This window comes from Vombatus ursinus, unplaced genomic scaffold (assembly GCF_900497805.2).
Source record: "Vombatus ursinus unplaced genomic scaffold, bare-nosed wombat genome assembly UNPS02014772.1, whole genome shotgun sequence".
Lineage (NCBI taxonomy): Eukaryota > Metazoa > Chordata > Mammalia > Diprotodontia > Vombatidae > Vombatus > Vombatus ursinus.
Genome location: NW_020954550.1, coordinates 22172094 through 22187159, shown reverse-complemented (window position 1 = coordinate 22187159; position 15066 = coordinate 22172094). Strand labels below are relative to the sequence as shown.

General features: G+C 39.8%; 1 protein-coding gene across 1 annotated transcript in view; it reads right to left on the bottom strand.

Moving 5' to 3' along the window:
• Positions 1-3817: 3817 nt before the first annotated feature.
• The window catches only part of CDC20B (cell division cycle 20B), a 35498-nt gene continuing 24249 nt past the window's right edge, over positions 3818-15066 (bottom strand). Inside the window, 4 exon segments of the mRNA XM_027863368.1 lie at positions 3818-3918; positions 7912-8029; positions 8507-8632; positions 13552-13777. Of these exon segments, the coding sequence (XP_027719169.1) occupies positions 3818-3918; positions 7912-8029; positions 8507-8632; positions 13552-13777 (571 nt within the window).

Genomic DNA, 15066 nt, shown 5'->3' with positions numbered 1-15066 from the left:
AAACATTTAACTACAACAAAAATTTCTTTTTTTCTTACAAATCACCTAGACTTTGATTCAATTCAATAATGTTTTTTAGATGCCTAAGTAAACAAATATATCTATCTAAAGTATCTTGTACTTTTCCCAGTACAAGATATTGGGAAAACAGTGACAAAAATGAAATAGTCCTTACTCTCAACCATTTCATATTCTACTGGGAAGATAAAATATGAACACAAATAATACAGAAACAAATAAAAATAAGGAGGGAGAGAGCAGTACTAACTGGGGGATTAGGAACTGTTTCACAGAAGAGATTGACCTGAGACTTGGAAAGAGAAAGGGTAGAGATGATGAGGGGGTTAGAATGAAGGCAAGGATATGGGAGATGGAATCCTAAGTTTGGGAAATTGCTAGCGTCCCAATTTGGCTTAAAGATACTGTGGGTAAAATGAAGTAAAGCTATGAAAGTTAAGTGGGAGCCAGACTATGGAGAGCCTTAAAATGCTAAGGTGATAAGGTTGTATGGTTTATCCTAGAGGCAATACAGAGCCACTGAAGTTTTTAAGGAAGTGAGTAACCAAATCAAATCTTTGCCTAAGAAAGATTTGGACGTTGGGAGTGAGTTACAACTTGTGGAAGCTGAACTGCAATGGGAGAGCTCAGAAGAAAAAGACTTAATCAGAGGGTCAGAGGGTAGTGTAGGAGTGTAGGGCAGTAGTCTTCAAAGTGAGGTGCACAAACCCCAAAGGTACCCAGGATGATCCACTGGGTTGTGGAGAAAGAAATTAGAACTTCTAGCTATGTTATTATATATAAAAATGTATACATAAAATAAAACATTACTTGCACCGAAGTGCTACTAACATATAAAATTAGAATTAAGCTGTGTGAATATTTAATAGCTAGATGAGCACATACACTTACTTGGTGCATATGCATACGCCTTCTGCTCCTAAGAGAAGAGCAAGAGTTCCAAACCATGGAAGGGCTGACAGTGGTGCCCTCCCTTGTTTTTTGCTATTGGCACATTGCAACATATTACAGTCTATATGTACCAGGTTAAGTGGATTTAGGGACTATATTATCTAACTTTAACTAATTCTCACAAAATGAATCGGTGGCTTTGGAAAATTCCTGCAAAGAAACCACAGAGTAAAGATGAAACACTTTTGAAAGTGCAATCGAATGATAAAATGACAGACATTTCTACTCCTAGTAGGAATTTTCTATCAGCCATATTTTATGGATATCTAATCAGATCTGCCAAAAAAGTTAACAAAAAAAGTAAAAATTATCAAGAACATTATTTTGAATACAGATTTACGTCTACTATCATTAATGATGATCCTTACCTTCACTACATTCTGCCCTGAGATATTAGTCTTCACAATTAAGAAGAATTTTAAAAACTAAACTTTTGTTGTCAAAAAAGATGTGTCACCTATAAAAACTTGCATAGCTACACACTTAAATTTAGAAACAGAATTTTCTAACCTACATCCAAATCAAATGAAGACTTTCATTGGACTTTGAAATTACTTAATTAAAAAAAAAATAAGTAACACCACCTGATTAGTTTGCAAGAACCACTTATTAGCAGAAAAAGATAGAAATTTGCTAGAAAATTTTCAACAAAAACCTTTGCCTAGTTGGTGACCTGGAATTGAAAGATAAACATTAAGAATTAGAACATACATCTATTGATGTACTTCTTTCATTTGGATCCATGTAATTTTTCCATGATATCTTTTTTGGCTATGACAACATCAAAACCAAGAATGAAAATAAACTGAACTTAGAAACATCCTTCAAATCATTTGGTTTAACAAAGTGTTAACCCAAGATTTTAAAAAACATGGAAGCATATTCAATCACATCCCTTTAAAATATCATTATTAATAATTTGTCAAAATTAGCTTATTGGAGCAAAAAGGAGTTTTATACTATTAGTAACACTTTAAAATTGTTTTTAATATTATTTCACCTTTATCTCATATTTTTGCATTCCTATTTTTGCCCATGTGAATATAAGGTGTCCCAAAACTCTTAGGGCAGTTTCACATTCTAATAACTGATTTATATGTGTTTAATTAATTAGATAAGTGAGTAAAAATAAAAGAGCAAATGCTCAAAAGATTTGGGTTTTTGGCTTTATCTTTGTGATTGTTGATTTTTTTGCTGATGGGATATGGGATCAAAAAACTTCATAGATCACTGTTCTAGGAGAGAGAAGGGGCTAAATGAGGGTGCTGGCCATGTAAATGGAGGAAAATGGAAGTAACAATATTGGGCAACTGACTGGATGTATAGGATGGCAGAGACGGGAAAATCATTGATGACTCAGCAGTCACAAATCTGGGCAAGTGGGAGAATAGTAGTACATGCAACAGAAACAGAGAAGTGTGGAGGAGGGGCACGTATAGTGAGAGAAGGAAATGAGCTTCATTTTGGGCAGCATTGAGTTTGAGGTGCTCACAAGAGATGTAGAAGGAGTTAACAGTGTGTGAGGACAGCTTCAAGGACATAATTAGGGCTGGATTTATAGATTAGGGAGTCATTGATGAAGATTTTTTTCTTTGCCCCAGGCTTTACACACACAAACACACACACACACTCACACATACATCAGTAGATGAGTGTGTTTATACTTTTGTAAGTATGGATCCTTGGTTACAAGTTACTGGTTCCAAGTTACATGTGTCTTGTGAGAAAAGTAGAAAATAATGCTCTCAGTATAACCACTCTATGTCATGTGATTTCTAAAAAGCTTGTAAACCACATAGAGTCATGAGAAAGTGGTTTTGGGGGTAAGAGATTCATTCTAGCTTCTATAATGTTGTCAGTTCAATACTCATTCACATCTCACTTCATGCATCTGAGATATAATCAACCAACTACCATTTACTAAGCACCTGCTAAGTTCCAGGCACAGTACTAGGAACTGGGGACTCAAAGACAATGAATGCAACAATCCCCATTCTCAAGGATCTTATAATCTAATGGATAAGACAATAGGTACATATACAAGTATATGTAGAAAATAACTACAAAAAGGAATAAATACAAACAAATAGAGTCATTAAATACAATGTAGTTTTGGAGGAAGGATACTGGCAACTGGGGAGATCAGAGAATGCTCCTTGTAGAAGGTTTTGCTTAAGCTGCATCCTGAAGAAAGAAGAGGATGCTAGAAGGTAGAAGGAAGTGGAGATGAGGAGGGAGTGTAATCCAGGGATGAGGGATAGCCAGTAAAAAGATCTGGGAGAGATCTGCTTATAATGGACAAAAGCACTGGTGGGCTACGTATAGAGTAGCATCCAAAATTAATCATCTGACTTTCTGAAAATGTGCTCCTAGCAAACAGAGTTCTCCTAAAAGCCTCTCGGCAGCTAGCCCCCAACTGGCTGTCAGTTGTCATTGCTTGGGGGTAAGTATATGGGGCAGTTTGGGACAAGCCCTTTGGGGTGAGAGCTGCCAGCAGGCCCAGTGACTGGGGACTCAGCTGCAGAAGGTGATTGAAGTGACTACATCGTTTCTAGGGACAGGGTACAGTTTTCAAGTGGTTTCAAAAAGAAGAAACAACCTGTGGAAACGTTTGGGTATCTAAGGAAGTGGGAGGTGGGCTTCCCTTCACATGTCTTTTCTTGTCTGGAGGAGTGAGAGGAAACTGGGGCACCAGTAAGGGCAACTCCTCTGAGACATAAAGTATGCTCCCAGGCTGAACTGTTGCTGTTCCTCTAAATCCAACAGAACTGAGGCCTATCTGCCCCAGGCAGCTGTAACGGAGCCCCCGAGGAAGAGGCTCTATCAACCCCCGTCTCCTTTGACCAGATTAACAGCATCTCCAGACATAGGCTATTCCATCAGCTGCAACCGAAAAAATCTTGCTCTGATCTGGACTCAAGGCCAGGGGCAAGATCCTGCGTCTGTGACCTGTAGAAGAAAAGATACAAATACCAGGGGGTAAAAATAAGATTTAAAAGCAGGTTTATACGGGAGCTAATCATCCGGTTACATTAATCTTGACCCAAGATACAATGCACACCAATGGCCTCATCCCTAACCCAGACCTCAACCTCTGGCTGAGCCTTTGTCCTGACTCTGCTAAAATGCACGAAACTAGGGCTATTAATGGGTAAAATTAAGAGGTAAGTGAAGTTTGTGCCCCTCAGCACTCTTCCCTGGGGCCTCCCCCAGATACCCCATTGTCTTTAGGCCTTATGCCCTCCCTGAGATTAAAATTGCCATCATTATCAACGTTTTCTACTCCCATAGAAATTTATCTTTTCTATATCACATTTCCTCAGGACCCAATACCATTAATTATTAATCTAATAAATGGCTTCTAATTACAGAAGATGAAAGAAGTCTACCAGAAAATATGTGCATTGTAACTCGTTTCTCTTAAGCAATGCCCCTATTCTTTGTTGTTTAACCCATTAATGGCTAATAGGTGAGAATTTCAAACCAGGTAGAAAGGGAAGGTGGTACTATAGAAGGCTGGTGAGAAAAGGGAGGTCAGCTAAGGAAACTGAAACCCTGTGGTAGCAGCAATATCTACCAGGGTCCCAGCCATGTAGGCTAGGTTAGCTTTTCCTGAAATCTCTCTAAACTTCATTGGTCCAGGGGTCACAGGCTTGAACCATTGACATAGTTTCCTGGCGATCCAAGTGCAAAGACCCATCATGCAAGAATTCAGGAGCCATTCCCTTGACACTAACGTGCCTCCATGACAAACACAGCAACAGGTGTGCCCAAGTGAATCAAAGCTATATCCTTGTCGAATAGCCTTTCCATAAAAGGCTAAGTGAATTTCCTTTTGATAATTGCCGGGTGATCTATGAGTATCTCCTTTCATCCCAATCATAAACCTGAACCAGCACCACACCGGCCTGACTCAAGACTGGCCAGAGAAAAGAAATGATGTGGATAAAGTCATATGGCTAGTAAGTGGCATAGCTAGCAGTAGAATCAAGGCCTCCTGACTCCTGGTGCAGTGCAATCTCTATGATGATACCTTTAATCAGAGGTGGAGGAGCTTTGGTGGCACCATCATGCACAGACCACTAGGCCTGGAGTCAGGAAGACCTGAGTTCAAATGCAACCTTAGACACTTATTCGATGTGTGATTCTGGGCAAGTCACTTAATCTCTATCTACCTCAATTCCTTAACTGTAAAATGGGAATAATAATAGCACCTATTTCTCAGGCTTATTGTGAAGATCAAATGAAATAACCTGTAAAGCACTAAGCACAGTTCCTGGCATATAGTAGGTGTTTAATAAATACTTGTTTCCTCCCCCTCGCACCTTATTGTTAAGGGACACTGCCTCCTAGGAGGGTCAAGCAAGGGTCAAATCTGACAAAAGAAGATTTGCTACACTCTTTTAGAGCTCAGTAATAAAACAATCTTTAAGAACCAGTTTTCAGTTTCTTCTTTGTGGCTAATTTTAACAGTAAGGTGGATCCCTTTCAACTAAAGCTCCCCGGTCTTATGGTTACAAATATGAATATTCTATTCTTTTGAAATAAAAAAAAAGCATAGCTAACAGAAGTTGAGAAAAGATATGCTACTATTGCAAAGAGCCTAATTGTAGTCAGTTGATGTGGTAGGGTGTGGGTGCTATCCTTGAATGCATGCAGAGGTGTCCAGATACCATTCTTGGTGCCACACTGGAAACTCATGGAAACTAAATATGTATGCACCCCTGAGCAGCACAACAGTCTCAAAGAATTCAAATTGTGTATCACCCGTGAGGCAATGGAGAGGCACATGGTGGGCAGGAGCACACCACAACACATTAAAAATGAAGTTTGGAGAGTATGTTATAAGATAAATGTATGAATGATGAAGAAGGTAGACTGGCCAGATGAGAGAGATAACTGATGGACAGCCTGTGGGCACCGCTGGTTTCCTCACATCAGAACTTAAGGGAGATCCCCTGGCAAATTGGTGAAGGCCCCCAGTGGTGAATTAATTTATTGGGAGATGGAGAGAAGAGCGTCACAGGATGGGCAGGCATGGATGAGCTCCTTCTGCTTCATTGTAGGGAATACCTACATCCTGCAATGTGTAATTTTTAAGTGTAAATGTTTAAGAACCAGCTTTGAGGAAGGGGGAGGAAGGTGTAAAGGACACACTTTCAAGTCTGATCTACATTATTAAACATTTTTTCTATCACTTTCTTAAATCTAAGCAATCAACAAAGCAGAAAATCAAGCCCAATACATAGCTGGCCAATTTCTGAGGTATAAATGATCACATCGAAAATTTAACAATCAGCTCTGTTAGTTTGCTTCAAGGCAGCACACTCCGGCATTTGAGATGACAGGTCCACTGGAGTAGTCTGAGCGGGTAGTCCTGTATTTTGAGGATCATAAGGCTAAGGTTCTGTGTGTCTAACACAACTGCAGTTATTAAGGTTTCTGTAAACAGAGTAATTTTTACAATAAGACATGTGTTAATATTCTCTGGAATGCCACCTCATGCTGGAAGAACAAATATAATTACTAAACTCTATGAATACTAATTCAGCAGATCATGGGATCATAGCTTTAGAACTTTGCAAATGAAGAAACTGAGGGCCAGAGAAGTGAAGAGACGTGCCCAGAGTTACACAGCTAATAAATGTCGGCAGCAGAATTTGAACCCAGGTCTTCCTGACTTTAAATCCAGCACCTTATCCATTATACTACCTTGAGAGATAACATCAGAGAATCTTTAAAAAAAAAAAAAAGACCCCATGGATCTTTTACAAATTTGTTTTTTTTTTAGTGAGCAATTATAAACCACGGGGGCACTAGGTGGTGCAGTGGATAGAGCTCCAACCTTGCAGTCAAGAGGACCTGAGTTCAAATCTGACCTCAGATACTTGACACTAGCTGTGTGACTCTGGGCAATTCACTTAACCCCACTGCCTAGCCAAAAAGCAATATATATATACACACACACATATATATATGTATATAGCACCTACTCTGTGCCCATATACACATTTAATGTTGATGATATCTAATTCATAGACTATAGATTCCAAGCTGAAAGGAATCTTAAGGATTATCTAGTCCCATTCCCTCATGAAGCAGATAAGGAAAATGAAGGTCAGAGAGACAAAGGTTACAGTGCAGTCAGGGCAGAGCTAGGCTTCAAGCCCTGGGTTTCTGACTCCAGATGTGCTCTGGCCATCATACCAGGCTGCCTCCTTAGGCCATCCATCAGCCTCCCCAGCTCCCAAGGGCCCTCTCAGTGTGGGGCTGTGCTCCCTATTCTTCCAATTAGGACTAAGAACCTCCTCTGAGGTGCTCTGATTAGAATTGTCAGTAAATAAGAAGCAGTCTTCCCTCAGAGGGCAGGACCGGAGCAAACAGGAAGCATGAGGGTTTTGAGTGACCACATTACATCTAGCATCGATGAATCAAAGTTTCACACCTAGAAATTTAGCCCTTTCATGTTGCCTCATCTCCTACCCTTCCAGGCAGCATTTTTGCGTTTGAGGTGAGGTGAGGTAGGTTGGGACACAAGGTACTAAGTGGGCTTAGAATTGGTGTTCAGTTGCCTAATGTTGTCACCATATCCCCCAAAATTAATGCCAAGAGAAGGAGGCCCAAAGATTTAAACAACAACCACCTGATTTCAGTCAAACTCCAGTAAGTTATTCCCTCTCCACTCCAGTTTTCAGGCCAATTAAAGAAGAGTAATTTATTTCACCTTGTTCCTCTTCCCACCCCCCACCATCACTTTTCGGCTTCCTTTTATCTATTGTCTTCCCCAACTAAATTCTAAGTTCTTTGAGGGCAGGAACTATCTTTCTTTGTATTTGTATCTCCAGAGCTTAGCACACAGTAGGGTACAACTGGCACATAATATGTGCTTAATAAAAATTTACTGACTGTAGGACCACACATTTGATTCACCCACTTACTTACCGAAAAATCCACCAGACTGGGTCAGAAGGGGATAGTTCCATAGAGTCACTTCATTTTTAGGAATACCGTGGCCAGTTGCAATCTCTTTTGTCTTAGGTAACCAGATCAGGGAACAAATCTGTTGAAGATTCAAATAAATTATAGAGTTGTGGCCATTTTTGTTTCAGTCATAAACACAATATGAAATACAGTCTAAATAACATCTAGAAAGGGTAGTTTTTCTATAGGGAAGAAAGTCTATTCTGGTTCTACTCATTCAAACCACTGTAGAACAAGGATGCCACTCATACCCTTGAGTACGATGTGAGAGGCATTAAGCTGGAATTGGCCTTTCGTCCAATTTCCCCGGCAAATCAATGGTGAGAAGTGAGGAGGAGATGAATGAAAAGAGGCAAGTTAAATAATGAAAATAGCATTACTAGATGAAAGAGCTATACAGGAAAGAAATTTTAGCAAATTGACACTTTTGCATAAACAACAAGTAATGAAAGGTGTGATTTGGACCTGTACTTCACCACAAAATGTTATTTAAAATACTGGAAGAACCAAAATGAAGTGAATGCAGAATAAGTTCAAATCTGTTTCGTGAGTTTACCTGTGATTCTGTACATGGACTCTGGATGCTGTTCTCAGTGTTTATATCCCAGACATGTAAATGTCCATCTTTCATACCTCCTCCAACAGCAAGGATTTCAGATTGCCAAGGACACCAGTTCATAGCCTTAAAATGTAGATAAGTTTTCATTTTGTAAGTTCAATACTTTGCACAGTCAATAAAGAAATCTTTCCCCTCCAGAAGAATTGAGGACCCCAGGAAATGGTATATGCATCAATTAGGTCAGTAGGTCAGATTAGGTGACTGTCTGAAGATCAATCTCTATTCAAGCTAATTATCAATCAACCAACAAGTATTTATTGAGCAATTACTGTGTTCCAAATGTTATGCTATGCATAGGAGATTTAAAGAAAAGCAATAAAAAAAAAGGCCCCCACCCTCAAGGAGCTTATGTATACAGTGTAAATGGTGGGGGTAATCTCAGAAAGAAGGAGCTAGAAGTGGGGAGAATATCACCTACTGACCCCCCTACCAACACCCCAATTGCACAGCAGTGCTTCCATCACTCTCTGACTCCATGACAAATTCCCCACAGCCGCTTTTCCAAACTTCTCTCCTCCAGCCCCATCACCCTTTCTCATCACAATCTTGTCTGAGAAGCCCAAAGTCATCCATCATGAGCTTCAGATCTCTTCCCTTCTTCTACTCCTCCGAATCGACTTCTTCACCCTTCCTCAAAGAATAAAGTGGTCTGCCTCCTTGTCAAAGCATTCCGCTAGACTCTGATGATTCTGGAGGGCTGAGGCTGATGACTCTGCACAGCTCTGTCTCACTTAAATCCAACTCACTTGCAAGTCAAGACATCACCCTCCTGCCATCATTGGTCTCCTTCAGGAACAAAGGATGAGCAAACAAACACTGCTACTACGCCCTGGATCCCAGGCCCTTTCATCTCCACTTGCACCTTACTCCATCAATTATTCTCTCTCATCTTCAATCTCTCCCTCTCTGCTGGATCCTTCTCTGCTTTCCACAAACATACTCAAGCTTTCCCTCTCGTAAAACAAACCAAAAACCCTCAAGGCTACCCCTGCTTCACTGTTAATAGTCCAGAAAGAGCAGTCTATGATTCTTGCTGCTGCTTTCTCACCTTTCACTTATTGCTGAGCCCCAACCACTCCACTGTCTCTAATGCCATGTTTCTAATCTTTCTTCGAGAGGCAGCGTGACACACAGTGTGTGGAGAGCCAGGAAGACTTAGCTGCATAGGACCCCAGATTTACAGCTAATAGAGACCCTAGATCTCCTGACTTTACAGTTGAGGAAGGCTTAAAGAGGTTATGTGACTAGCTCATGGTCATACAGTGATAAATTTCAAAAGCAGAATTTGAACCAGGAACTTCCTGACTCAGACAACACTCTATCATGTCGCACTGCCTCTTCAAGTCCAGCCTCTGCAAGATAATGGCTGGGTGGCCCTAGGTGTGTCATTTAATTTTTCCATGCCCCAGGCAATTCTCTAAAACCATAAGCTGAAGAAGCAGGTGCTGAGCTTTACTGGTGGAGGGGGTTCATCATCAAGAATTTTCATCAATGAAATCCCAGATCCAGTCCAAAAATATTTTTCCTTGACCTTTCTGCATTTGATACTGTTGACCACCTCCTCCTTTGCTTATATGCTCTCCTTCCTGGTTTCCAAGACACTTATCCTCTCGGTTCTTCTCACACCTATATAACCACTCCTAACCACCGGGCAGGCTTTGTGAATTCATTTTCCTCCTCCCACCCCCTAAGCGTGTAGTATCCACCAAGGCTCCGTCCTCATGCCTCCTCACTCCACTCCTTAAGAAACTTATGTACTACCATGGCTCCATTGATTACTTCTATATAAACAACTACAAAATCTGTATATCAAACTGTTTTCTCTTACCTGAGCAGCAGCCCTCTATCTCCAACTGTCTGGTAGACATCTCCACCTGAACATCCAACCAGCATCTCAAATTAAACCATTTCAAAAAGAGAACTCCCCATCTTCTCCTTCCAAACTCATCCCTTCTCCTAACTTCCCTATCTCTGCCAATTGCACTGCCATAGTTCTAATCACCCAGGCTCAAAACCTTGGTCATTTTTCATTCCTTCTCTCTCACATCCCAAATCCAATCAACCACTGCTGTGAAAGCCATGTCCACAATTTCTCCTCCATCTGTCCTCTCTCTCTTCTCTACGTATATTCCAAACATCTTAGTCTCAGGCCTAGAATCATCTCTTGCCTGAGTTATTGTAATAACCTTCTAAATAGGCTCTCTGCCTCCAGTCTCTTCAGTCACCAATTTACCCTTCTTCACACAGCTGCCAAAAATAATCTTCCTAATGTAACCCTTCATCAGCATCAATATGAGATGAGAAATGAAAGATGCTTCCCCAGAATCCCACCAGCACTGAAATCATAAGACAGGGATTTCTGTGTCTTTCACAGAGATTTCTGCTCCCAGAAATCTCTGTGAAAGGCACAGAAATCCCTATCTCACATCTTGCCATCAGGTAGATTTTATCAGAAGAAAAAACAAAACAGCACTACTTAGCTGGTCTCCTGATTTTTGCCCTCCTGATAACTTCATACAAAGACTGAGAGGGAGCTGTGACTATTGCACCTGCCACTGCCATTAACAATGCAGTTGCTACTGGGCCCAGAGAGATTGTGTGAGTGGTGATGACAGATGTGGTGACGATAGGAATAGGTTTGGTGAGATGACCCCAAATCCCTCTTAGAGATTAAAACTTTCTGCCATGACTCTGAGTAGGAAAAGGAAGTAGCAACAATGAAGTACTTCACACCTGCAGAGTTTTATCTTGATTCTTCCTGAGAAGAAAGAACTAAAAGGGAAAACGGACTCTTGCTACAGATTAGCAATGCCCAGCACTTACTGCGCTTATGTACAGACTGTCTCTTTCATCCTCACACTCTCTGTTCTTTCCTTACCATTTATTTCCACTGTTATATAAAGGAAATAGTGGCTACTGAATTGGTTTTGTGTTGAATATTAATGATTAATATTCTATGTTACATCCTTTTATTGTAGATTACTTGTGGAGGCTACCTCTCCATAGAGATTTCCTTAGACAAAAGAGATTTTAGCTCCTTATGTGTGAGGTGCATTCCATCCCCATTGCCTTAAGTTAATACAGAGCTCTAATTGTATCAGTCTGGTCACATGAACCATGTTGAGGAACTTTCAACAACTCCCTATAATCTTTAAGATACAATACAATCTCTTTAGCATGGAACTTAAGGCCCTCAACAATCTGTCTCCAAGTTTATTTTATATTTCTTTCCCATATTTGCTATATTCCAGCTAAGCTGAGTTTCCATCTAGTCCCCGTCTCATCCTGCACTTTCCTGTTTCCACATTCATGTGCACCACCCTAGTAGCTCCTTGTTTAGATACTTTCATCTCTTCAAAACCTATGCCATGGGCCACCTCCTCCATATCTGCCTAGTCAAAAGTTTTCTCTTCCTTCCTATAAACAAGCAGGTGCTCTGCCCAAAGGAGTATATGCATTTTGATCGCTGAAACCTCTTGGGTTGAAACTTATCTTGGGGTTTACTGGCTAGATTTCTTTCTTAAGGACCATGCCTTAAACCCAAATCACTCTGGCTATCATTGATTGGCCCATAATAGGTCCCAGCCCGAGCCTCAGTTGGTCATTGTTTGGGCCCTGAAGGCTCAGAGTAAATAGCAGTTGTTTGTGTTTTGGCCAGAAACCCTGAGGGTTTTCCCCTCCCAGATTGACTTTTTTTTTTTTTTGACTAGGTAAAAGAGGCCATTCTTTGCTTCATTTCTTACCTAGCCTTAATCACTGAATGGGCATTGCCTCAGTCAAACTGAGACCTGCGAAAGACCTTAGCTTAAAAAGTCCAAGGTCCCCCACTGCATCTGGGGCCATGTCCAGTCATCCTGATCTATGCCTTGCCACTGGACCCAGATAGCTCCAAAGGAAAGAGTGAGGCTATTGACTTTGCACAGCCCTCCACTTAAATTCAATTCACTTGCAAGTCATGGCATCACCTCCCTGATGTTCCTCTTCTAGAACAACAACAACAACCCATGGCCAGGTGTGACCCAACACTCCTCAATGCTACTATACTGCCCAGTGGTGTGAACCAGATTAAAATGAAATAGAGAAGTGGTTAACAAAATAAACAGAAATATAATAAAGCACACTTATGTTAATATTTGGTTTTCTAACTCAATATTCACCCATAGGGATCCTTATATGTGATTTACTGCTCTCTCCCCTTCCTGTCCCACCATTTCTCTTTGAGTTTGAAACCACTGTCTTTCCCCTATCACATGCTTAAAGTATTATACTTTGGAGGAATATGATGTAGTATAATGGAAAAAATTCTGAACTTGAAGTGAAGAGAGATGGGGAGTTCAAATCATACTTTTGCCATTTATTGGCTGTGTGACCATGGGAAAGTCATGTGACTGCCCTGAGCTTACATTTCCTCATTTATAACATAGGCCTAATAATACCTGCAGCACTGACCTCACAGGACTATTGGGAGAAGCAAATGAGTTAATGTATGTAAAACACTTTGCAAGTCTTGAATTGCTATGTAAATGTAAGCTATTATTATTTAGAATGGGGGGATAGTGAGACTAAGGTAGGGGCTGTTTGTTTTCTCTTTTTTGTCATCTATTCTTGTACCCTCAGTGACTAATACATTATAAGTACTTAATAAACGTTAATCAAATTGTATTTGTTGAAGTTGTTGTTTAGTCCTTTTCCAGTTGTATCTCACTCTTTCTGACTTCTTTGGGGGGGTTTTCTTGGCAAAGATACTGGAGTGATTTGCCATGTCCTTCTGCAGTTCATTTTGCAGTGATGAAACTGAAGCAATCAGGGTTAAGTGACTTACCCAGGGTCACACAGCTAGTAAGTGTCTGAAGCCAGATTCAAACTCACAAAGATGAGCCTTCCTGACCCCAGGCCTGGCACTCTATCCACTACACCATCTAGATACCCCAATTTGTTGAACTGAACACTCTTTAACCAAAAAAAGCTTTTGACTTTCTTACCTTAATTGCTGTAGAATGATGTAGGACTTTTAGTGGTTAACAGAATTTGGCACCAGGATCATAGGGCCATATATTCAATAGCCCATCAATACAACCACGGGAAAGCAGCTTATCACTTGGTGACCATATATATAGGGCACATATAGCTCTCTCATGTCAAAGTGTTCCAACGTGATGCTGAGCTATTCGAACATCATAATGACGAATATGGCCCAGTCTTGAACCACTGTATGGAAAGAAAAGAAGCATGGTTGACCATCACCTCCTAGGTTATATTCAACTACGTATACTGTACAAGAATTCTGAGACCATCAAAAAAATATAAAGGGACTTCCAGTAAATCAGTGATAAAATTATCCAAAGATCCCTAGAATGCAAAAATAGATGCTATTGACTCCTTGTGGTAGCAAAAAAACAGACAGGGAATGGCTAGAAAAGTATGGTATTTGAATATATTCAAAGGTTTTTAACTTATTGATTTTCTAGTATTTTTAGTTGTGTTCCCAATTCACTGATTTGTTCTTTCTCTTATCTTTTTCTTAGTTAATAAAAGTTCCCCCTAAGAACTACTTTGGCTATATCCCCAAAATTTTGAAACATTTTCTCATCATTGTCATTATCTTTAATGAAATTTTCCATTGCTTCTGTGATTTCTTCATTGACCCAACAATTCTTTAGGATTTGTTATTTAGTCTCTCATTGATTTTTAATACTTTTAATGACTCCTTGATATGATTTTGTTGCATTATAATCAGTAAAGGATGTGTATAATATTTCTCCTTTTCTGCATTTATGAGATTTTTGTGTCCTAAGACATGATCAATTTTTGTAAAGATGCCATGCACAGCTGAGAAACATGAATACTCTTTGGTGGGAATGTATGTGTGTAGCTGGATTGTATCGGTTGCGTGCTGTCTTGGTGGGGGAGTGAGAGGGAGAGGGAGAGGGAGAGAAGTTTGGAACTCGGGGGACTGTGGAGGTGATTGTTGATGAATCAAAATTGACTAATAAAGTAAAAAAAAAAAAAGAAATATGAATACTCCTGTTTCCATTCAATAATTGCTAAAGATCAATCATATCTAATTTTCCAAAATTCTATTCATGTCATTAACTTTCTTCTTGTTAATTTTCTTTAGATTTATCTAGGGCTGATATGAGTAAATTATGACATCTTATTATGATAGTCTTATTGTCAGGAGCATATGTGTAAAGAATTAAAATAAATTCATAGTGTAATAAAGAATATAATTAAATATTATTGTGCTTCAAAAAATGATGACTATGGGAAGATTTGTGAGAATTAATGCAGAGCAAAATAGAAACTGGAGAATAATATACACAGTGAGTAAAACAATATAAACTTTAAAAATCACTAAAATGAACTCTGAGTAATAGAAAAAAAAATGAAGATCCCAAAGAAAAGATAATGAAGCATACCTTCTCCCTCTTGGCAGAAAGGTAAGGGGCTACTAGGACAAAATTTTGCAAACATTGTCAAATACAGAACCTATAACA